General features: G+C 36.5%; 1 protein-coding gene and 1 pseudogene across 7 annotated transcripts in view; both read left to right on the top strand.

Moving 5' to 3' along the window:
* Window positions 1–23,350, top strand: part of TNNI3K (TNNI3 interacting kinase) — a 312,765-nt gene that overhangs the window by 93,709 nt on the left and 195,706 nt on the right. For all 7 annotated transcript variants that reach the window (XR_012379408.1, XM_073896522.1, XM_073896521.1 and 4 more), the window contains one exon: window positions 21,992–22,090. Coding sequence is in view for 6 of the 7 variants with exons in the window: in XM_073896522.1 (XP_073752623.1) it covers window positions 21,992–22,090 (99 nt within the window). In the remaining variant the exon portion in view is untranslated. The remainder of the gene's footprint in view (window positions 1–21,991; window positions 22,091–23,350) is intronic.
* On the top strand, window positions 17,919–18,046 carry LOC112824076 (U4 spliceosomal RNA; annotated as a pseudogene).

Genomic DNA, 23,350 nt, shown 5'->3' with positions numbered 1-23,350 from the left:
GTGTGTGTCTGGAACTAAGAGAGACCTAGGGGATATGGTGGGAAAAGAAGAAAAAGGTTAGGGGCCAGGTAACCAAGGGACTTATGTGTAGTGTGACAACATATTCCTGATGCCTCAGGAAAGTCCTGGTCTATGCCTGTTGGCTTGATGTAATTAAGTGTAATTAATTTTTATTCAGAATTTCCTTAGGTTGGATGATAAACTGAGTTAAGAAGATCTGTCTCCTAAGAGTAATGAGAAGCCATTAAGAAGCGGTAATGTGATCAGATTTACATTCTGAGAAAATAACTTTGGTTGAAAGGTTAAACATAAACTAAATGAGGGAGATGTATCAGTAGGCAATAATCTATAAGATTGCCTGATTGTGGGTGGTATTAGTAAAGATGGAGACAAGAACAGAGTTGCAAAATATTTAGAGTAAAATCAAATTATTTGGGTTATGGGTTACATATGAAGGAGGTTTAGGAGAAGATGGTGTGAACAAAAACTTCTAGGTTTCTAGTGTCAGCAACTGAATAAAGGATTTCCAGTTCATTACGATGGAGAACAATGGAAGACTATAGTGTGTAGATGTAGGCAGAATGGAAAGTGAAAGTTTGAAGATCAGTAATTTTAAAATGTTCATTTCATGATAAATTATCAAATAAGGTCTCCAGCCTGTGAGTAGTATTCTACTATTTGGATCTGCCGCAGTGTTTATCTATCCACTCACTGATGGACATTTACATTTTTTCCAGTTTTTAGTGATTATAAGGAAATCTGCAATGACATGTATGAACATATACTTTTATTTATCTTGGGCAAACATCTAAGAGTCAAATAGCTGGATCATCTGATAGGTTAATATATAACTTTTTAAGAAATTAAAAAACTGTTTCCAAAGCGTTTGACCTTTAACAAACTGTAGTAATATTTTACATTCTTATCAGCAGTGTATGAGAGTTCCAATTTCTCCATATCTTCACCAACACTTAGAATATTCAGTCCTTTTTATTTTAACCATTATAATACATGTGCAGTGATATTTTACTGTGCTTTTAATTTACATTTCCCTAGTAGCAAGAGATTTAAGAATGTTTCCATATGCTTATTTGACATTTATTTTGGTGTAGTTTTCTTTCTTATATTGAGTTTCTTGCATCTATGGGTTTGTGGTTTTCATTAACTTTGGAAGATTTTCTGCCATTATTTCTTTAAATTTTTTTTCTGTCTCCCCTCCAATTACATACACATTAGGCTGTTTGGTGCTGTCAGTGATGTTCTTTTCATTTTTCTTACATTCTCTTTTCTCTCCATATTTTGTACAGTTTCTATTGTGATATCTTCAAGTTTAGTAATCTTTTCCTCTGTAATATCTAATATGCTGCTAATGCTGCTAATCCCATCTAGTGCATTTTTATCTCACATGTTATAACTTTCATCTCTAAAAAATTTGATTTTGGTCATTTTTGTATCTTTCATGCCTCTACTTAGCTTCCTTATATGGAAGTTATATGGAATAGTTTCAAAAACTATTTTGTTCTTTTTTGAACATTGTAACATTTATATCAATTTGGGGACAGTTTTGATTGATTATTGTCTCTTTTCATGTTAAGTCATATTTTCCTACCTCTTGACATTCCTGTTAATTTCTGATTGGATTCCAGATATTATGAATTTTATGCTGTTAGGTGGAAGATATTTTTGAATTTCTATATATAGTCATAAGACAACCTTTCCAATTATACTGGCATGCAGTTAACTTACTTGGAAATAATGTGGTCCCTTTAGGTCTAGCTTTTAAAATTGGTAGGACCAGAACAGTGCTCAGTGTGAGGCTAATAACCAACTTCAGAGAGAAGTCTCTCAGAGTATGTTACCCAGTGTCCCATGAATCATGAGGTTTTTAGTCTGGTTGGTAGGAATAAGCATTATCCCTGGACTTGCGTGAGCACTGAGAATTATTACCACTAATCTTTTTTTGTTGGTTATTTTTCCAGTCAGTAGTTTCCTCACGTGCACACACTGATCAGTGCTCAGCTTAATCCTCTAGGAGGGCTCTCTGCAGATCTTTGTACCTCTCTTTGTGTAGCTCTCTTGTCTTAGGTACTCTGTCTTATGAACTCTAGCCACCTTGGTTTCTCCAGACTAGTCTCTGTTATTGTATATTGGATGCAAGAGGAAGTCTCGAAGTAGCTTTTTTAAAGTGCATATTTATAGTATCAGTAATTTGGGGAAGATTATCTGTAATGAATTCTTTTTATGAGCTTCAGTGTAACTCTAAAGTTACCAGGATATTTAATCACATGTCTTGATAATTAGTTCAATGAGTCTAGAGGTGTAAGGAGATTTCATGAAGCAAGTAAACTTTGATACAGATTTTAAAGAAATAGTAGAATTTGGCAAGCATATGTTCTGTGCTAGGTACTATTGGATGATCAAATATGTTTGAGAGATGAATGAATGAACTGACTGATCTTCTCTTTTCTGTTTAGCAAACTCCTACTTCAAGTCCCAAGTCTACATTTTTCCTCTATAACTTTCTCTGTCTTCCCCCAACTGAGTTTATAACTTATACCTTCTTTCTATTGTTATGATACCCCATACTTTATCTCCATTAAATCCATAATTACCTTATATCATAATTACTTCATTTTGTTTCTTTCACTAACCTACATATTGCTTTTGAGCAATTAATTTATCTTTGACCCCCAGAACCCAGCAGAGTGCTTAGAATGCCTAGGTGTTTAAAAATATTTGTTGATGTGAACTGTTGCTCCTCTTTTGAAATTCACAAGTATAATGAATCACAGACCTGTACCCCTGAAACAAATAATACATTATATGTTAATAAAAAATAATAATAATAAAATTCACAAGTAGACAGTAATGTAGAAGTCAGTTCTGACCTGGATGTTTTCAGTGATGAACTGAGAGGCACAATAGTATATTAGCTAACTATTGCTATGTAAAAAATTATCCCAAAACTTTATGGCTTAAAACAACAAACTTTTATTATTTTGCAGTTTCTGTAGTTCAGGAATTTCAGGGCACCTTAGCTGGCTCCCCTGACTTAGGGTCTTTCACAAGGTATCAGGTGGGGCTCTAATTATCTCAAGGACCAAAAGGAAGAGAATCCACTTTCATGCTCACTCGCATAGATGTTGGCAGGTTTAGATCCTTTCTGGCTGTTAGCCAGAAGCATCGGTGCCTTGCCATGTGATCCTATGCATAAGAAAGCTCACAGTAAGACATCTGGCTTCCATCAGAGAACGTGATGGAGAAATCTAGAGTAGGCAAATAAGATAAAGTCACAGTCTTTTTGTAACCTTATCTTGGAAGTGACATTCCGTAAGTTTTGTTATATTCTTTTCCTGAGAAGTGAGTCATTAGGTCAATCCCACACTCAAGGGAACTATTTGACCTCATGTATAGCCAATACCACTTATATTTTCTCCAAGACAATAACAAATAAATATAGAAATGGATTCATAGACAGTTATGTATTCTGTATGAAAAATATGGATTCTGTTAGCCCAGGAAATCTGGCATGATGCCAAGCTCATGTTCTTCGGCCCAGTTTTCCCCTCAGAGCAGAGGATCCAACAAGTAGATGTGATGGCAATTTTATTCCCCAAGAACTAGTAGCTCTTTTTTGTGGAACAATGATTTCCAGTATGCATTCTCTGGATGTCTAAGGTTCTAGTGGTACCTCAGAGGTCATATAGGGAGAGAGGGAGGAGTGCTAGGGCCATGCCCCCTACCACCAGGTGCCACCCAACCCAATTCTATCATGTTACTTATGCTGAATTCTCAGTTCATAAATACCAGTTTGAAAAAATACTGTTTGAACTGTCTCAAAAACTGGGATCCTAGAGCAATGGTTTCTGGCTATAGCAGTGTAGTATAGTGTAGTGGTTAGGCCTGCAGGCTCTGACCCCGCCTGCCTGGGTTTTTTTGTATCCAGATTCTGCCATTAGCTAGCCATGTGATGGGATTTAGAAAAGTCTGGGCTTGAGTCCTATCCACAGTTGTTTCTTGGCCCTTTCTGTTTCTGAAGCCAAAACTACTTGGGCAGACTTGATACTCTGCTTCTTTTTATTTTCACTGTAACCTTCTATTATTAGCCTCCCTATATTTATCTTAGTTTAACATAACCATTGGAATGGTTAATGCATTTACCATCATTATGCCTCCTGTTTTTGTCCTGATAATAGGTCTTTGACTAGATGATGTGTGTTCTTTGTTTTAATAAACTCCTTCTCTAGAAAGAAAATTATCTATAATTGATTTCTATACCTGTCAATGCTTAGGGTTTCATAATCAGTTAAAACATTTTCACAGCTGTGGGTTTACCAATTTCATTGTGTCACTTATTCTAAGTTATTGCAGATGAACATTTTCAATTATATGGTTAAATAAAGAGCCTGTAGGTTGCAATTAATTACCCACATCTGCTGTTCTAATATGAATTAAGGTAGTATCTTACAGTTCATCTAACAGTGAGTTTTCTGGATTAATTAATGAGGAAGCTCACAAAGGGGAGCTCTAAATATTTCATATATTGTGCTTGTAATAGGACTAACCCTTGAGGCTGAGACTTAACTGTTGATGTTGTCCTCTTTTGTTTTTAAACTCCAGCTGCTAGAAATTAATCATTGATATAGTTTTTAAGAGGATTCTTATTACTTACTCTTCTCTAAGAGCCAAAATCTTTATGTGTTCCTTCTTATGTTCTATTAGTTGATTCCAACTTGCCTTCAAAGTGTAGTTTAGAAGTTGGTTTTTCAAGGGGCACCTCAGTGGTGCAGTTGGGTAAGCATCAGAACTCTTGGTTTCAGTTCAGGTCATGATCTCAGGATTGTGATCTCAAGGTCGGGATCTCAGGGTCATGACCTCAAGGTGCTGAGGTCAAGCCCCACCTCCAGCTTTGCACGGAGTCTGCTTAGAGTTTCTCTCTGCCTCTCCCTCTGCCTTTCCCCCCGACCCCACTCTCTATCTCTATCTCTCTCTCTCTCTCTCAAATAAATAAGTCTTTTTAAAAAAAAAAATAAGTTGATTTTTCAAGTGGAGGCAAATCACTTGTTTTCAAAATGCTTTGGCAGAGGAGCCAAAGATGGAGGAACAGCTGATTTGGGCTGGAGAACAAAAGTCATGAGAAAACCGGTTGTCAGGTGCTACTTGCCCCCCATGTTTCTGATGTCCAGGGTGTCTGCAGTGTGGGGAGGAATGTCAGTGAGAGGAAGCCTAACTGGTACTATAGTTTTCAAGTTTCTGCAGTCAGAATATAGTGACAAATGTTGGGCCTTTGGCAAGCTCTATAAGTAAATCTCATAAGAAAAAAAAGATTATGGCTTTTGAAATGCATAGAACATGATATATTCATAACATAGTAAATGTTGAAAGCTGTTTTCTCAGCCAGAGATTTTAAAATAAGGCCCTCACATAAAGAAATGTTGCAAAAAAAAAAAAAAGTATATCTATAAAGAAGAAAATAGCACAGCAAGATGATGATTAGCTGGAAGGCTTAGAAAATGTTGTCCCTCTTTTCTTAAAACTATCTCTTCCACGGACTTCCTTAATAAGCATTCCTTTGTTATCTTTTTCTTTCTTAGATGACTTTTTTCTTTGCTGGCTCCCTTTCTCATCACTTTTTAGCAGTAAATATCCCATAAATGTCTCCTCTTACCTTACGGAAGTGATGTTATCTCCTGGCTTCAATTATTACTTTCATAAAATGATACACACCACTTGTATCTCCAGCCCTGACCTCGCTGCTTCTCATTACTCTTCTTCATTCATCAGCTTTTCTACTTATGTTCTCATCATTTCCTGAGAAGTGATACATTTATATAATTGATGAATTCTTTTTTTATATGTATATAAGTTAATATATCCTTCAGCTCTATTTCTACAACTTAAGAATATGGAGCTTCCTTTTAATTTCTTTGATAATATTATCTTGTGGAATCATTTTCTAAGTAATTTTCAGACCAAATTTAATTTTAACCTGAGATAATAAGAGAAAGATCACATAAGAGAACCTCATTTCTGTGACAGCCTGAAGAAACTATTTTCCAATAAGTTTTTGTACTCAAATATTTAATTAGAGGTATGTCAGGTAAAAAAAAAAAGTCATTACAAAAATATTCAGTGAATGTTATTAGTGAAAAACTCTGTGACTACATGATAGAGAGTTCTAACCTAACATTTGTGGTGCATGTCAAGAAGTGAGTGTATATATTTAAAAATAGAAAATTTTGCAGAAAATAGAGCATAAAGTCAAAAGAAGTGCTTATTAAATCTAAAGCAAAAGCTACTATCTGAAATGTTTTCTAAGTAATACAAGCTTCAATACAAATGGACAAGCAATTATTGGTTTCTTTAATTAGCATAGTTTTTGGTAGTTGTTTGAATTTGAGAATTATGTTCGCATCTTGGTTGAAGGATTGGCCTCAATCAAAACAGCTTGTGGTGCTGGGTGAGAACAAAGTGAACTGCCAAGGGGAATTGGAAGAAACTGGCTATTACAAGTGTTTAATCTGGGAGGAGAAACTGTAGGTAATGTTCCCACTTCCTAAATTCATGAAGTGGACAAAGTTTTATCTTCACGCTCATCTCCCTTAAGAGGTTTCCTCTTTTAAAGTCATCACTTGTTCACAATTTCTCATCATCTCTCTCTATGCCCTGTCCTCTTATATGCCAAGTCATATTACTCTACCATCTTCATTATGTCTGAGACCCCTTCTTCATTTCCAAGCCACTACTACTACCTCAGCTTATTTGATCCTTAGCTCTCTCTTTTTAACTTACTGTAGGCCCTTGCTAACTGATTACCCTGCTTCCAGTCTTGCTCCCTCTTCAATCCATTTTATATACTATTACTAGAAGTGTCATTTTAAGATGCAAATCAGAACATACCTTACTACTACTTAAAATCTCTTGGTGAGTTCCTAAAAGGAAAAATTTTAAGAAAAATTCTAAACTTCCTTCCATAGTACATAAGATTCTTTAAGATCCCTAATAAAAACTCCTACTTAGAATAAATTTTTCTTCATTTGTTTTTCAGTCAACTCTAAACAATTACATAGCCAGGAGGATTCTTTTTTTTTTTTTTCGATTTGGGAAAACCTCTCTTTTTTTAAATTAACATATAATGTATTATTGGTTTCAGTGGTACAGGTCAGTGATTCATCAGTCTTATATAAAACCAGTGCTCATCACATCACATGCCCTCCTTAATGTCCATCACCCAGTTACCCCTTCCTCCTACCCCCCTTCCCTCTGGCAACCCTCATCTTGTTTGTTTCCTATGTTTCCTATGATTAAGAGTCTCGTATGGTTTGTCTCTCTCTGGTTTCATCTTATTTTATTTTTTCCTCTCTTCCCCTATGATCCTCTGTTTTGTTTCTTAAATTTCATATATGCGTGAGATCATATAATTGTCTTTCTCTGATTGACTTATTTAACTTAACATAATACCCTGTAGTTCCAACCACGTCATTGCGAATAGCAAGATTTCATATTTTTTTTTGATGGCTGAGTAGTATTCCATTGTGTATATATATACCACATCTTCTTTATCCATTCACCTGGGCTCTTTCCATCATTTGGCCATTGTGGACATTACTGTATAGCCAGGATCATTCTTACTGATATACTAGCTATATGAACATTTCTGAAAATCTTTGAAGAGTAACATCTATCAAGAGCTATATCTTCTGCACAACTGTATAAGATGGCAAGGAATTGCTAACTGGCCACAAATAATAACACACATTAGAAGTAAAACAACATGGAATAGCATGGTCTTTGGACTTCCAAAGACCTGAATTTAAACTTTGGTGCTTTTCCTCACAAGCTGTATAATTCTGAATTCCATTATTCTTATTTTTAAGGTGAAGCTGTTAATAAAATTCCATGAGATTGCTATAAGCATTACCTGAAACAGATATTCTCATTTAGCTCATAGATATCCTCAACGTACACATTCAAGAACTATTAGTTCCCTTTGCCTTCTAATGCTTCATTCACATTAATAAGAATTAAAGTATAAGTGACAGAGATCAATGTAGGGGACTCTATCTTCCCAGGGAAAAAGCAGCGGGAAATAGAGTAGAAATACGTAACAGGACGAACAGTTGCCGAAGGAGGTAGATCTTGTGTTAGAGGAAGTGTGGAAAAAGCACATGCAACTGGAGAGGTGTGTGTGTGTAGTAGTAGCAGTAGTAGTAGTAGTAGTAGTAGTAGTAGTAGTAGTAGATGGAATCAACCAGAGACTGTATACTGCAAAAGAGCTAATAGCTGCCACTTACTGAATACTTACTGTTATATACCAAGTATTGTGCTAATTGTTTTGCATGTATTAACTTAATACAAAAGAATTAGAGCAGACAAAAGGAGAGCAAAAAGAAAAGCTAGGAAATACTTGTCAGTGGGGAAAAAAGCAACACTTAAGAAACACTTAAGAGATGAACAGAGAGAGTCACCTCTATAGAGGAATAATAGTAAGTTGGCAGAGAGGTAGGGAGCAAACTCAAAGACTGCGATGTCAGTTAACCTAAGGGAGGATAGAAACTTAAGGAGCAGATAAATAGTAAAATAAACATTAAAATAAGGAAAAAAACTAAAATTACCTGTTGGAATGGGCAATTAGGAGGCCTTTGATATCATTTTCCACCGAAATTTTACGAAGGTGGCGAGGTCTGAAGTCAGGTTGTAATGGGCTGAGGAATGAATAGGAGGTGAGGAAATGTGGACAAAAGGTAGACTACTTTTTTAAAAAGAATACTGCTATAAACATAGAGGTGCATGTATCCTTTTGCATTAGTGTTTTTGTATTTTTAAGGTAAATATCTGGTCGTGCAATTACTGGATCATAGGGTATTTCTGTTTTTAACTTTTTGAGGAAACTTCATACTGTTTTCCACAGTGGCTATACCGGTTTGCATTCCTACCAACAGTGCAAGACATGGATGGCGCTAGAGAGTATAATGCTAAACAAAATAATCAGTCAGAGAACGACAAATACCATATGATTTCTCTCATATGTGGAATTTAAGAAACAAAACAAATGAGCAAAGGGAAAGAGAGAGACAGAGAAACCAAGAAACAGACTCTTGACTAAAGAGAACAAACTGATGGTTACCAGAGGGGAGGTAGGTGGGTGGATGGGTTAAATAGGTGATGGGGATCTAGGAGTGCACTTGTGATGAACACTGAGTAATGTATAGGATTGTGGAATCACTATACTGTACACCTGAAACCAATATAGCACTGTATGTTAACTGAGATTAAAATAAAAACTTAAAACATTTTAATTAAAAAACTAAAAATTAAAAATAAAAAAATCATTTTCCTCTAAAGTTTCACTACTACAGATTTTCCAATAAATGGAAATGGATATTATCCTAGTATAGTCTCATGGTTCTTCTTTCTGTAAATCTTAGAAATAAAGGTTAGATAAAGGTATACAGAAGAGAAAATTGTGGCTTTAAATAAACGATGAATCCTGAGGAAAACATTAGTATAAGCATACATTTGAGTAAGACAATAAAGAAGTCATAGAAATTGAGATATCACTTAAAGCAAAGAAAATCTTAATTTAAAAGTATAGGTATTTATTGAACATCTACTGGGTAGAAGACACTATATTTAATTTTGACAATTTCAACTGACATTGATTACCATTTTATTCCTTTCAGAATTTACTTTATTCTACTTCTCTCCCATGGGACATTTGGTTCCTCTTGATATGGCCTTTATTTTCTTCATTGCTATCAATGACTTTCATAATATGAAGAATACCGGGGGTGCTAAGTCAAATAAGTTAAAGTCATATTATAGGAAAGCATTCAGTAAGCAAGGACAGTAAGGGCCTTTGCTTTTAGAATCTCTGGAATTTTAAATGATAAGGTTTGACTATTTTAATTATGATTATGTTCAGTGAAAAATTATTTTTGTTGGAATTCCAAACTTCTTACACTTCACTGGCACAAGTTTAGCACATGAAAAAAAAAGTTTAAAATTTTGTATAATAGTGGTTTACCCACTATTGATGGAAAGATTAAGTTGTGAGGATAAATAGTATAAACATTCAGAGAAAGAAATGATCAGTATGGTGAAGTATTTGTAGGAACTTCTCATGAAGAACATGAGCTTGACCTTGAGACTGGTTATTGGAAGGCAGAGAAAGAGAAGGGAGCCTTTCTAGGAAGAGCAGAATGTATAAATATATGTTTAAATACAACCTGAAAATTAAAGACACTCCACTTGGACCTTTTGATGAGTCAACTGGTAAATAAAAATATCCGTTAAGTGTAATACATATAGTAATTACTATTATCAATAAGGAACTCTGGTTCATTTTCTATGCTTATAAAACAACTACTTAATGGGAAAAACTTTTTGGTGCTTATCCTTCAGTCAGTAAAAGGTACCTAGTTACCAGACCATATTTGAACACCATTCCTTTAATCATAATAATAATACTGACATGTATGTCAGGTATACTTATTAAACTAAGTTTAATACAGTTTATTTCCTTAAAGTTTTTTTTTAATTTTTTTATTGTTATGTTAGTCACCATATATAACATCATTACTTCTTGATAGAGTGTTCCATGATTGTTTGTGTATAACACCCAGTGTTCCACGCAAAATGTGCCCTCATTAATACCCATCACCAGGCTAACCCATCCCCTGACCCCCCTCCCCTCTAGAACCCTCAGTTTGTTTTTCAGAGTCCATTGTCTCTCATGGTTCCTCTTCCCCCCCCGACTTACTCCCCTTCATTCTTCCCCTCCTGCTATCTTCTTCTTTTATTTTCTTAACATTTATTGCATTATTTGTTTCAGAAGTACAGATCTGTGATTCAACAGTCTTGCACAATTCCCAGCGCTCACCATAACACATACCCTCCCCAATGTCTATCACCCAGCCACCCCATCCCTCCCGCCCCCACCACTCCAGCAACCCTCAGTTTGTTTCCTGAGATTAAGAATTCCTCATATCATTGAGGTCATATGATACATGTCTTTCTCTGATTGACTTATTTCACTCAGCATAACACCCTCCAGTTCCATCCAAGTCGTTACAAATGGTAAGATCTCATTCCTTTTGATGGCTGCATAATATTCCATTGTGTATATGTACCACATCTTCTTTCTGCATTCTTCTGTCAATGGACATCTTGGCTCTTTCCACAGTTTGGCTATTGTGGACATTGCTGCTATAAACATTGGGGTGCACGTACCCCTTCAGATCCCTACATTTGTATCTTTGCGGTAAATACCAGGTAGTGCAATTGCTGGATCGTTCGGTAGCTCTATTTTCAACTGTTTGAGGAACCTCCATACTGTTTTCCAGAGGGGTTGCACCAGCTTGCATTCCCACCAACAGTGTAGGAGGGTTCCCCTTTCTCCACATCCCCACCAACATCTGTCATTTCCTGACTTGTTAATTTTAGCCATTCTGACTGGTGTGAGGTGGTATCTCATTGAGGTTTTTTTGATTTGGATTTCCCTGATGCCAAGCGATGTTGAGCACTTTTTCATGTGTCTGTTGGCCATTTGGATGTCTTCTTTGGAAAAATGTCTGTTCATGTCTTCAGCCCATTTCTTGATTGGATTATTTGTTCTTTGGGTGTTGAGTTTAATAAGTTCTTTATAGATTTTGGATCCTAGCCCTTTATCTGATATGTCATTTGCAAATATTTTCTCCCATTCTGTCAATTGTCGTTTGGTTTTGTGGACTGTTTCTTTTGCTGTGCAAAAGCTTTTTATCTTGATGAAATCCCAATAGTTCATTTTTGCCCTTGCTTCCCTTGCCTTTGGCAATGTTTCTAGGGAGAAGTTGCTGTGGCTGAGGTCGAAGAGGTTGCTACCTGTGTTCTCCTTTAGGATTTTGATGGACTTCTGTCTCACGTTTAGATCTTTCAACCATTTGGAGTCTATTTTTGTGTGTGGCGTAAGGGAGTGGCACAGTTTCATTCTTCTGCATGTGGCTGTCCAATTTTCCCAACACCATTTGTTGAAGAGACTGTCTTTTTTCCATTGGACATTCTTTCCTGCTTTGTCAAAGATGAGTTGACCATAGAGTTGAGGGTCCATTTCTGGGCTCTCGATTCTGTTCCATTGATCTATGTGTCTGTTTTTGTGCCAGTACCATACTGTCTTGATGATGACAGCTTTGTAATAGAGCTGGAAGTCCGGAATTGTGATGCCGCCAGCTTTGCTTTTCTTTTTCAAGATTCCTCTGGCTATTCGGGGTCTCTTCTGGTTCCATACAAATTTTAGGATTATTTGTTTCCATTTCTTTGAAAAAAGTGGATGGTATTGTGATGGGGATTGCATTGAATGTGTAGATTGCTCTAGATAGCATTGACATCTTCACAATGTTTGTTCTTCCAATCCATGAGCATGGAAAATTTTTCCATTTCTTTGTGTCTTCTTCAATTTCTTTCACGAGTATTTTATAGTTTTCGGAGTACAGATCTTTTGCTTCTTTGGTTAAATTTATTCCTAGGTATCTTATGGTTTTGGGTGCAATTGTAAATGGGATCGACTCCTGGTTTTGTCTCTCTTCTGTCTTGTTGTTGGTGTATAGGAATGCCACCGATTTCTGTGCATTAATTTTATATCCTGCCATTTTACTGAATTCCTGTATGAGTTCTAGCACTTTTGGGGTGGAGTCTTTTGGATTTTCCACATACAGTATCATATCATCTGCAAAGAATGAGAGTTTGACTTCCTCTTTGCCGATTTGGATGCCTTTGATTTCTTTTTGTTGTCTGATTGCTGTGGCTAGGACTTCTAATAGTATGTTGAATAGCAGTGGTGATAGTGGACATCCCTGCAGCGTTCCTGACCTTAGGGGGAAAGCTCTCAGCTTTTCCCCATTGAGAATGATATTCGCTGTAGGTTGTTCATAGATGGCTTTTATGATATTGAGGTATGTACCCTCTATCCCTATACTCTGAAGAGTTTTGATCAAGAAAGGATGCTGTACTTTGTCAAATGCTTTTTCTGCATCTATTGAGAGGATCATGTGATTCTTGTTCTTTCTTTTGTTAATGTATTGTATCACATTGATTGATTTGCAGATGTTGAACCAACCTTGCAGGCAAGGGATAAATCCCACTTGGTCATGGTGAATAATCCTTTTAATGTACTGTTGTATCCTATTGGCTAGTATTTTGGTGAGAACTTTTGCATCCATGTTCATCAAGGATTTGGTCTGTAATTCTCCTTTTCGATGGGGTCTTTGTCTGGTTTTGGGATCAAGGTAATGGGGGCCTCATAAAATGAGTTTGGAAGTTTTCCTTCCATTTCTATTTTTTGGAACAGTTTCAGGAAAATAGGTATTAATTCTTCTTTAAATGTCTGATAGAATTCCCCTGGGAAGCCATCTGACCATGGGCTTTTGTTTGTTGGGAGATTTTTGATGACTGCTTCAATTTCCTTAGGGGTTATAGGTCTGTTCAGGTTTTCTATTTCTTCCTGGTTCAATTTTGATAGTTGATACATCTCTAGGAATACACCCATTTCTTCCAGGTTATCTAATTTGCTGGCATAGAGTTGCTCATAATATGTTCTTATAATTGTATTTCTTTGGTGTTGGTTGTGATCTCTCCTCTTTCATTCATGATTTTGTTGATTTGGATCATTTCTCTTTTCTTTTTGATAAGTCTGGCGAGGGGTTTATCAATCTTGTAAATACTTTCAAAGAACCAGCTCCTAGTTTCGTTGATCTGTTCTACTGTTCTTTTGGTTTCTAGTTCATTGATTTCTGCTCTGATCTTTATTATTTCTCTTCTCCTGCTGGGTTTAGGCTTTATTTGCTGTTCTTTCTCCAGCTCCTTTAGGTGTAGGGTTAGGTTGTGTGTTTGAGACCTTTCTTGTTTCTTGAGAAAGGCTTGTATTGCTATATACTTTCCTCTCAGGACTGCCTTTGCTGTATCCCAAAGATTTTGAACAGTTGTGTTTTCATTTTCATTGGTTTCCATGAATTTTTTTAATTCTTCTTTCATTTTCTGGTTGATCCATTCATTCTTTATAGGATGCTCTTTAGCCTCCATGTATTTGAGTTCTCTCTGACTTTCCCTTGTGATTGAGTTCTAGTTTCAAAGCATTGTGGTCTGAAAATATGCAGGGAATAATCCCAATCTCTTGGTACCGGTTGAGACCTGATTTGTGACCTAGGATGTGATCAATTTTGGAGAATGTTCCATGGGCCCTTGAGAAGAATGTGTATTCCGTTGCTTTGGGATGGAATGTTCTGAATATGTCTGTGAAGTCCACTTGGTCCAGTGTGTCATGTAAAGTCTTTATTTCCTTGTTGATCTTTTGCTTAGATGATTTGTCCATTTCAGTCAGGGGGTGTTAAAGTCCCCCACTATTATTGTATTGTTGTCAGTGTGTTTCTTTGCTTTTGTTATTAATTGCCTTATATAAATGGCTGCTCCCATGTTATGGGCATAGATATTTATAATCGTTAGATCTTCTTGTTCGATAGACAATTTAAGTATGATATAGTGTCCTTCTTCATCTCTTATTACAGTCTTTGTTTTAAAATCTAATTTGTCTGATATAAGGATTGCCACCCCAGCTTTCTTTTGCTGTCCATTAGCATGGTAAATGGTTTTCCACCTCTCACTTTCAATCCGGGGGTGTCTTTGGGTCTAAAATGAGTCTCTTGCAGACAGCATATGATGGGTCTTGTTTTTTAATCCAATCTGATAGCCTGTGTCTTTTGATTGGGGCATTGAGCCCATTTACATTCAGGGTAACTATTGAAAGGTATGAATTTAGTGCCATTGTATTGCCTGTAAGGTGACTGTTACTGTATATTGTCTGTGTTCCTTTCTGATCTATGCTGCTTTTAGGCTCTTTCTTTGCTTAGAGGACCCCTTTCAATATTTCTTGTAGGGCTGGTTTTGTGTTTGCAAATTCCTTTAGTTTTTGTTTGTCCTGGAAGCTTTTTATCTCTCCTTCTATTTTCAATGAGAGCCCAGCTGGATATAGTATTCTTGGCTGCATATTTTCCTCGTTTAGTGCTCTGAAGATATCATGCCAGTCCTTTCTGGCCTGCCAGGTCTCTGTGGATAGGTCTGTTGCCAATTTAATGTTTCTACCATTGTAGGTTACATGTCTCTTCTCCCGAGCTGCTTTCAGGATATTCTCTTTGTCTCTGAGACTCGTAAGTTTTACTATTAAATGTCGGGGTGTTGACCTATTTTTATTGATTTTGAGGGGGTTCTCTGTGCCTCCTGGATTTTGATACCTGTTTCCTTCCCCACATTAGGGAAGTTCTCTGCTATAATTTGCTCCAATATACCTTCTCCTCCTCTCTCTCTTTCTTCTTCTCCTGGGACCCCAATTATTCTAATGTTGTTTTGTCTTATCGTATCGCTTATCTCTCGAATTCTGCCCTCGTGATCCAGTAGTTGTTTATCTTTTTCTCAGCCTCTTTATTTTCCATCATTTGGTCTTCTATATCGCTGATTCTCTCTTCTGCCTCATTTATCCTAGCAGTTAGTGCCCCCATTTTGGATTGCACCTCATTAATATCCTTTTTGATTTCGACTTGGTTAGATTTTAGTTCTTTATTTCTCCAGAAAGGGTTTCTCTAATAACTTCCACGCTTTTTTCAAGCCCAGCTAGTATCTTTAAAGTCATGATTCTGAACTCTAGGTCCGACATCGTACTAATGTCCGTATTGAGTAGGTCCCTGGCTGAGGGTACTACCTCTTGTTCTTTTTGCTGAGGTGATTTTTTTTGTCTTGTCATTTTGTCCAGAGGAGAATAGATGAATGAGAGAACAAAATGCTAACAGGTTAACAACATCCCCAGCAAATATACTCTATACAAATCAGAAAAGACCTGAAACCAGGGGAAAAGAAAGAGAAAGAAAGAAAAAAGAAAGAGAAAAAAAAGAAAGAAAAAGATAAAAACAAATACAGAACAAAACAAAAAAAATATGATCAAACGTGATCAGGCTAGTGCATAGATCAGTGCCACACACTAGATTTTTGGGCGTATTTTGGTCTGTTAGAAGAAAGTGCCTCCTAAAATTTTAAAAGGAAGAAAGACTTACATATGTACAAAATAAGGGTTGATACAATAAAGGGATGGATAATGACTGTAAAGATGAAAATTATAAAAGATTTTATAAAAGGAATTGATAAGTTGTTTGAAAAAAGAAGATTTAAAAAAAAAGAAAAGAAAAAAAAGAGAGAGAATGTGATCAGGCAGGAGACTAGAACAAAGCCGTTTACTAGTGATTTAGGGTATATTTTGATCCATTAGAAGAAACTGTATCTCAGAATTTTAAAGAGACGACAACTTATATATATATGCCAATAATAAGGGTAACTACAACGAAGGGATAAAGTATGACTCTAAAAATGAAAAATAAAAAAATATTTTTTTAAAAAAGGGATTGATAAGATGTTGGTTGAAAAAGGGAAAAAGAGAAATTCAAAAAAAAAACAGGTAAAAAATATTAACTTTGAAAAACTAATGAATTATGGTAAAAAAGCCATGAATTCTATGTGCAGTATTCCCCTAGCGCTGGAGTTCTCCTGTTCTTCTTGATTGGTAAACTTGGTCTTGGCTTGCTGGCTGTTCGTGCTGATCTTCTGGGGGAGGGGCTTGTTGCCGTGGTTCCCAAATGTCTTTGCTGGAGGCGGAATTGCCCTGCCCTTGTTTGTCCCGGGTAAGCAAGCTGCTCGGGTTTGCTCTCGGGAGCTTTTGTTCCCTGCCAGCTTTCCATACAGCTTTGGAGGACCAGGGTGAAAATGGTGGCCTCCCAATCTCTGCCCGGAGGAGCCGAGAACTTGGGGCCCCACTCCTCAGTGCACCCCCAGAGAAAAGCAGTCAGTCACTCCCATGTCCCGGTCTCTGGCCGCACTCTGTGCTCACCCGGGCTGTGACCGAGTGTTTCTATCTCTGGCCCCCAACCCCGTGTGGAGTCTCCAAACCCAGCAGATCCCTGCAGTGCGCTTCCGTGCCGCTCCTCCCCGGGAAGGAAGGGGAGTCTCCCCGGCTCTGCCGCTTGTTGGGTCCCTGCTGGAGGAGCAGTGGCCCGACTGGTCCGCGGATCACAGTTTATGGCAACCCCGAGCTGAGAGCCCACGCCTCGGCTCCGTCTCTGCAGCCGGCTTCCCTGTTCCGATACCTGGGAGCTCTGCCGCATTCAGGCACCCCCGGTCTTTCTGTGACCCCAAGGGTCCTGAGACCACACTGTCCCGCGAGGGTTCCACCCTCAGCTTGGCCACTGGAGCAACATCTCTCAGCGGAGCCGACTTCTAAAAGTTCCGATTTTGTGCTCCGCGGCTCTAGCACTTGCCAGAAGCGGCCGACGGAGGCCCCCTCCCCTGCCGTCCATCCTCCCGAATATCGCCTCGGATTCACTTCTCCGCACGTCCTACCTTCCAGTAAGTGGTCGCTTTTCTGTTCAGAGAGTTGTTGCTATTCTTCTCTTTGATCTCCTGTTGAGTTCGTAGGTGTTCAAAATGGTTTGATCCCTATTCACCTGAATTCCTGAGACCAGACGAAATCCAGGTCTCCCACTCCTCCACCATCTTGCTCCACCCCTCTATTTCCTTAAAGAGTTTAAAGATTATAAATATATCCTTTCTGTGATAACCTTTTTTCTATTTTTCAATTTCACTAGTAGTTTTGTTAATATTTTCAAGGGAAAAAGATCAAAACTATGTATTTTATCAAAAAATCTTAAGACAACAGATTTTATGTCCTGCAAAAATCCTAATGAGATAATGTGTACATGTAAAACTCTAATTTCAGTTCCCAGCATGGAGCAGGCACTGAGGTTTGCTAAAGGTTAATTTAATATATGCAACCGATGGATTGTTGAACACTACATCTGAAACTAATGATGTACTATTTGTGGGCTAATTGAATTTAAAAAATAAAAGATAGCTTTGCGCAGTGGCAGTATCGTAGCCAATGAGGTTTATCCGAGGCACGATTATTGCTAATTGAAAAAAAAAAAGATAAATAAAAATAAAATAAGTTATCAATAAATGTTTGTTGAATTGAATTATTTAAAATTTCTATCACATAATTGGGTCCTAATTGTTAATGCTTAAATTCACTTGTAACTGATGGTTTGTGTGTATATAATTTTTGCTAGAAACACAGTCCAATTCAACAATTACTTAGATGCCTACCATATACTTTGCAAAGTGGCAAATAATTCGGGCTGTGACTTTATGCAGCTTCATGTAGTAGAAAGAATGTGAAATTGCTTTACCAACTTTTTCAGGTTCTGGGGAAGGGAAACATGGATAAAATAATAGATATATGTCCCACCTAAATGTTAATACAAGTATATTTGTCTTGGCGACATGATAGTCTTATTTGTACATCACAATACATTATATTCCCATAGATTGCTAAGAGATACCCTCTCCATGGTGACTCCAAAAGTAATAAAAATCAATAAATGCATTCTACTCATATAAATAACATATGACGTTATTCAGATAATTCCAATGTACATTGCTCTCAATGGTTAAATACTTCCTTGAATTTTAAAACGAACTAAATAAAGCCTACCGTTCAATAATGACTCTGTGTGGTTTCATTAAGACTTACATTTTGACAGTTTCTCAGAAGGCCAACAGTTCATAATTAATGAATGTTCAGCCAAAAGATTGACCTTCTGAATGACTGGGTAAGTGCAAATTTAGGAAAAAAGTTTGCTTTGGACCATTTATTGAAGCCTAAGAGCCATTATCTTTTAGGATCAAAGTAAGTTCTGGAACCATGCCTAAGAAATTGGCTCTATATGTTAACATTTGAGAGTCCCTATTACAATAAAAATACATGCTGTCTACTTTACTCTATGCTATATTTAAAATAAGAGAAATTGTAAAAAGCTTCATTTACTTGATCATTTGTGACCTTCTATAAAAGTTCCTAAGATTGAACTCCCAGGCATGTGAAGTCTAAGATACCAAGCACTGTATAAATGGCTCTGATATTCATTTCCAAGGTGAATCTACAGAGCTTCTACTGAAAGTTTCCTCTTACCTGAGTTTGAGTCAGTTAGTTCATTTACTTAAAGATTAGTGTTAATGAGATCAAGGACACACAAGGGGCCTAATGGAAAACATTTGAAGTCGAAGGGAACTAGATTTGAGTTCCAGTTCTGCCTTTACTAGCTGTAGGAACTTGAACAATTTCTCTAGCCTCCTTGAGGCTCAGTTTCTTCCCTTTTAAAATGGAAGAGTAGCACCTATCTTTCTGTGTTTTGGGGTGAAACAGGACATTTCAGTTACCATTTATGCACTTAGTACAGGGTCTGACACATAATATGCCCTCAATAAATGTTAATTGTGTTAATCGTGTTTTTAATTTTTTGTTAGAAAAACAACTCACTATACACATTATGTATTCTATAGATCATTAGTTAGCAATACCAAAATATCAGCAAGAGTATTGTTCTGAGAGTGTACAGAAGCCTATACAGCTGTTTATATATATATGTATATATATATATATACTCATATATATACACACCTGTTTATATATATTATATATATTTATTTATTTTAGAGAGAGAGAGCATGTGCGTGCACACATGGCAGGGGGCAGGGGCAGAGGGAGAAGGAGAGAGAGAATCTCAAGCAGACTCCCTGCTGAGTGCGGAGCCAGACCTAAGGGCTTGATTTCACAACCCTGAGATCATGACCTGACCCCAAATCAAGAGCCAGACATTTAACCGACTGAGCCACCGAGGTGCCCCAACACCTGTTTGTATTTTTGAAACCACCAGAAATTTCAGATGTCCTAACAAGAATTCCTTATCTTTTTTAATCATAGATTCTACTCCTGAAATTAATATTGTACTATATGTTAACTAACTTGAATTTAAAGAAAATCTTGGAGAAAAAAAATTTAAAAATTAGAAACAAAAAATTTTAAAAATACTAAGTGTATCTTTGACAGAAGAACATATCCAGCTGCTTTCGATCCATCTAATGAAAATTCACAATCCTTTGATCTTGTAAATGACCTTCTTGGATAGCTAGAAAATGTAAATGAGCAAAGGAGTAGCTATGCCCAAACTTGTTGAAAAGCCTGTAACATTAAACTCAGTCATTCTGTTATCTATAACATATTGTCACTGATTGTATTTTACCTTCTGATTTTTGTTCAATATTAATCATCAAACCCATCAAAAACATAACTTTGATTATTTTTTCCTGTTTTATGTATATGGAGTTTCTTTGGTAAGAATTTCAAATATCTTGGAACTATAGATGTTGCTTTGTTAGTAGAAGTTTTTTCTCAAAACCATCAAAACTCAGCTTTATTGTGGCTCCAATATCAAAAGTGTGTCTAGCTTTAAATCACAGCTTTATTCATAAGCTCTAAAATGTCCCCTATTTTATGGCTGCTCCTGGGTAGTGTAACTATTTATTTAGAACAGTGATTTCATTAGAAAGACAAGAATAAAAATATGAGTGAAGTCACTTGTCCAAAATACTAAAATTTGGTATTTCTTATTAATTTTTGTTTCAAAATGGAAGATATTTTCCTGGTAATACGAATCATGGTAAAAATTGTGAAACAGAAAAATTTGAAGTTCCCTTGTAATCTCACCTTTTTAGCTATTTACTATTAATGTTTTGGTATATTTCCTTCCATCCTTTAAAATTATTTTATATATGTACATATGTATATATATTCATAACCATACATAATATATATAAGAATGCATGTGCTTATTTAACTTAAAGGTATTTCATGGACCCCTTTCCAATTTAATAAAAAAGTGATAACATTTTTGGAGCGTAAGTCCTTTGAGCTTTTAGATCCCATCTTCCTGTTTTCTTTTCTAAGTCTAACAAACTTTTGAAAAATCTTCCCAAATGTATATTATTTGACCACATGAATAACAGACAATGCATTAAAATCCACAATAAAAATGAAAAATGAGCACATCTGAAGGAAATGATTCCAATCAGTTTTCCAGAGAAGAGACTTAGAAATAGGTCTTTGGGAGGAGAAGAAATTTGAAGGGTTAGCAGATTTGTTACAATCTGTAATTTTCCATGAAGACAGTTGGCCAACAGCTCCTTATGTTTTTCAATTGCTCATTCATACATTCATTCATTCACTCATCCATTCATTCATTCAACAAATGCTTATAGAATGATTACTATTTGCATGGCAACAGGCCAGGGCAGGATTATAAAGATGAACCTGATGTACTTGCCCTTAAAGGATTTGTTCTTTAGTACAGATGAAAAGGCATGCATATAATTTTTTAAATGTTCTATATGGCATGAAAGAAAGTTATATGAGATTTATAAAGAAGGAAGACAATTGGGGTGCCTGGGTGGCTCAGTTGGTTAAGCGACTGCCTTCAGCTCAGGTCATGATCCTGGAGTCCCGGTATCGAGTCCCACATCGGGCTCCTTGCTCAGCGGGGAGTCTGCTTCTCCCTCTGACCCTCTTCCCTCTCGTGCTCTCTATCTCTCATTCTCTCTCTCTCAAATAAATAAATAAAATCTTTAAAAAAAAAAAAAGAAGGAAGACAATTTCAGCAAGTCAGTTGGGAGTGAAGGTAGGAAAATCAAAGAAATCTTGGAGGAGAAGGTATTTAGCTTGGGTTTAAATATCTGTAGATTGGGCAAGAGATAATTCCTGGCTGAGGAGATGATGTGAACAAAGACTCAAAGGAGCAGGAAATGGGATACAGTTTTACTACATAATTGAGTTTATGAAAGAGAGTAATGGGAGATTCATTTAAAAAGAATACTGTCAGATTGAGAAGACATTTGAAACCCATGCTAAGGGGTTTGGTCTTCATTTTTGAGACAAAAACAAGCCATCAGAGGTTTCAGAGAAGGGAGTTGGAAGAAAACTGTTTCAGGATAGTGATTTCTGAAGAAGCATTGTGCATGGTGGTTGTAAAATGTATTTTGATAGGCAGATGCCCCAAATCAAGGTCTTAACTGAGCTTTCTTTCTTGTCCAGGCTGCTGATGTCCTGCTGCAACATGGAGCTAATGTCAATGTTCAAGATGCAGTTTTTTTCACTCCATTGCACATTGCAGCATACTATGGACATGAACAGGTAAGTCTGACAGGAGTATTTCCAAAGGCTGGGGGACCTTTCCAGGCTTTTGTTGAACTATCTGTCCTAGCCTCAAAGAAAGAATATTTAAGATATCTTTTGAATTATTTTTGCCATATTCTCATCAGCTCCACCCTTGAGGAGCCTATAGATCCATAGAAATCCCGCATCTGTCAAGTTACTCATTTTTACTGACTGTCTTAGTACCCAAGGGAGGCAGCAGAGTAAGTACACAATCCCAGGAATCAGTCAGTCTGAATCTGAAAAATTCCTAGCTTTGTGACCATATGTAGGTTATATCACCTCCCTGATCTTCAGTTTCTTCATCTGCAAAATAGAGAAAATATTGATAATACCTACCTCATAGGGTTGCTGATATGATGAGATATTAAAGTGTTTGGCAAGTGCTCAATTACTATGATGATGCTAGTGGCAGTAACAATAAAACAAATCATGAACACTGTCCCAGCAGGTAAAAAAAAAAAAAAAAGTGTCTTTCAGAAACTGAGTTTCTTCTTTTCTACTGTCTTTGGATGTGGTAGACTGCAAGTATGTTCATGTTTTCATTTTTGGAACCTGTGTATATCCTAAAAGGGACTCTGCAGATGTGATCAAGTTGAGGATCTTGAGTTGGAGAGATTATCCTGGAATTACCTGGGTGGACCTGATGTAATCACAAGGGTCCTTACAATAGGAAGCAGGAAACAGATGTGATAGTAGAAGCAAGAAGTTTAAGTCATACAAGAAGGGGTCACAAGCTAAAGAATGCAGGCAATCTATAGAAGCTGAAAAAGTGAGGAAATAAAAGCCTCCAAAGGGAATGCAATCTGCCAACACCTTGATTTTAGTTTTCTAACCTCCAGAACTTTAAGAAAATAATCTGTGCTGTTTTAATCCAATAATTCTGTGGCAATTTGCAACAGTGGATAACTAACACATGGAATAACCTAGATAATTTTTTTAAAAATCACCATATGTGCTTTAAATATAATTTGATTTAAATACATAATTATATAACAGGTAATTATTTATAAAATTTGATATTCTGTAATAAAGTAATAATATATATAAGATGTTTTAATGTTTACAGTGTGCCTTCATTCAATGAATAGTTTTATTTGACCTTCACGAAAACCTGATGAACTTTTTTTTTTTTTTAACCTGATGAACTTAATAAGAATTACCATGTAAGTGATCTCATACTCTGGGACAAACATTTTATGTGGATTTTTTTTTTTTTTGTAATTTTTCCACAATCCT

This window comes from Callorhinus ursinus, unplaced genomic scaffold (assembly GCF_003265705.2).
Source record: "Callorhinus ursinus isolate GAN/ISIS: 27379988/994484 unplaced genomic scaffold, GSC_fseal_2.0 scaffold9, whole genome shotgun sequence".
Taxonomy (NCBI): Eukaryota; Metazoa; Chordata; class Mammalia; order Carnivora; family Otariidae; genus Callorhinus; species Callorhinus ursinus.
Note: the sequence above shows the minus strand (reverse complement) of the source record. Positions and strands in the feature narration are given on the sequence as shown.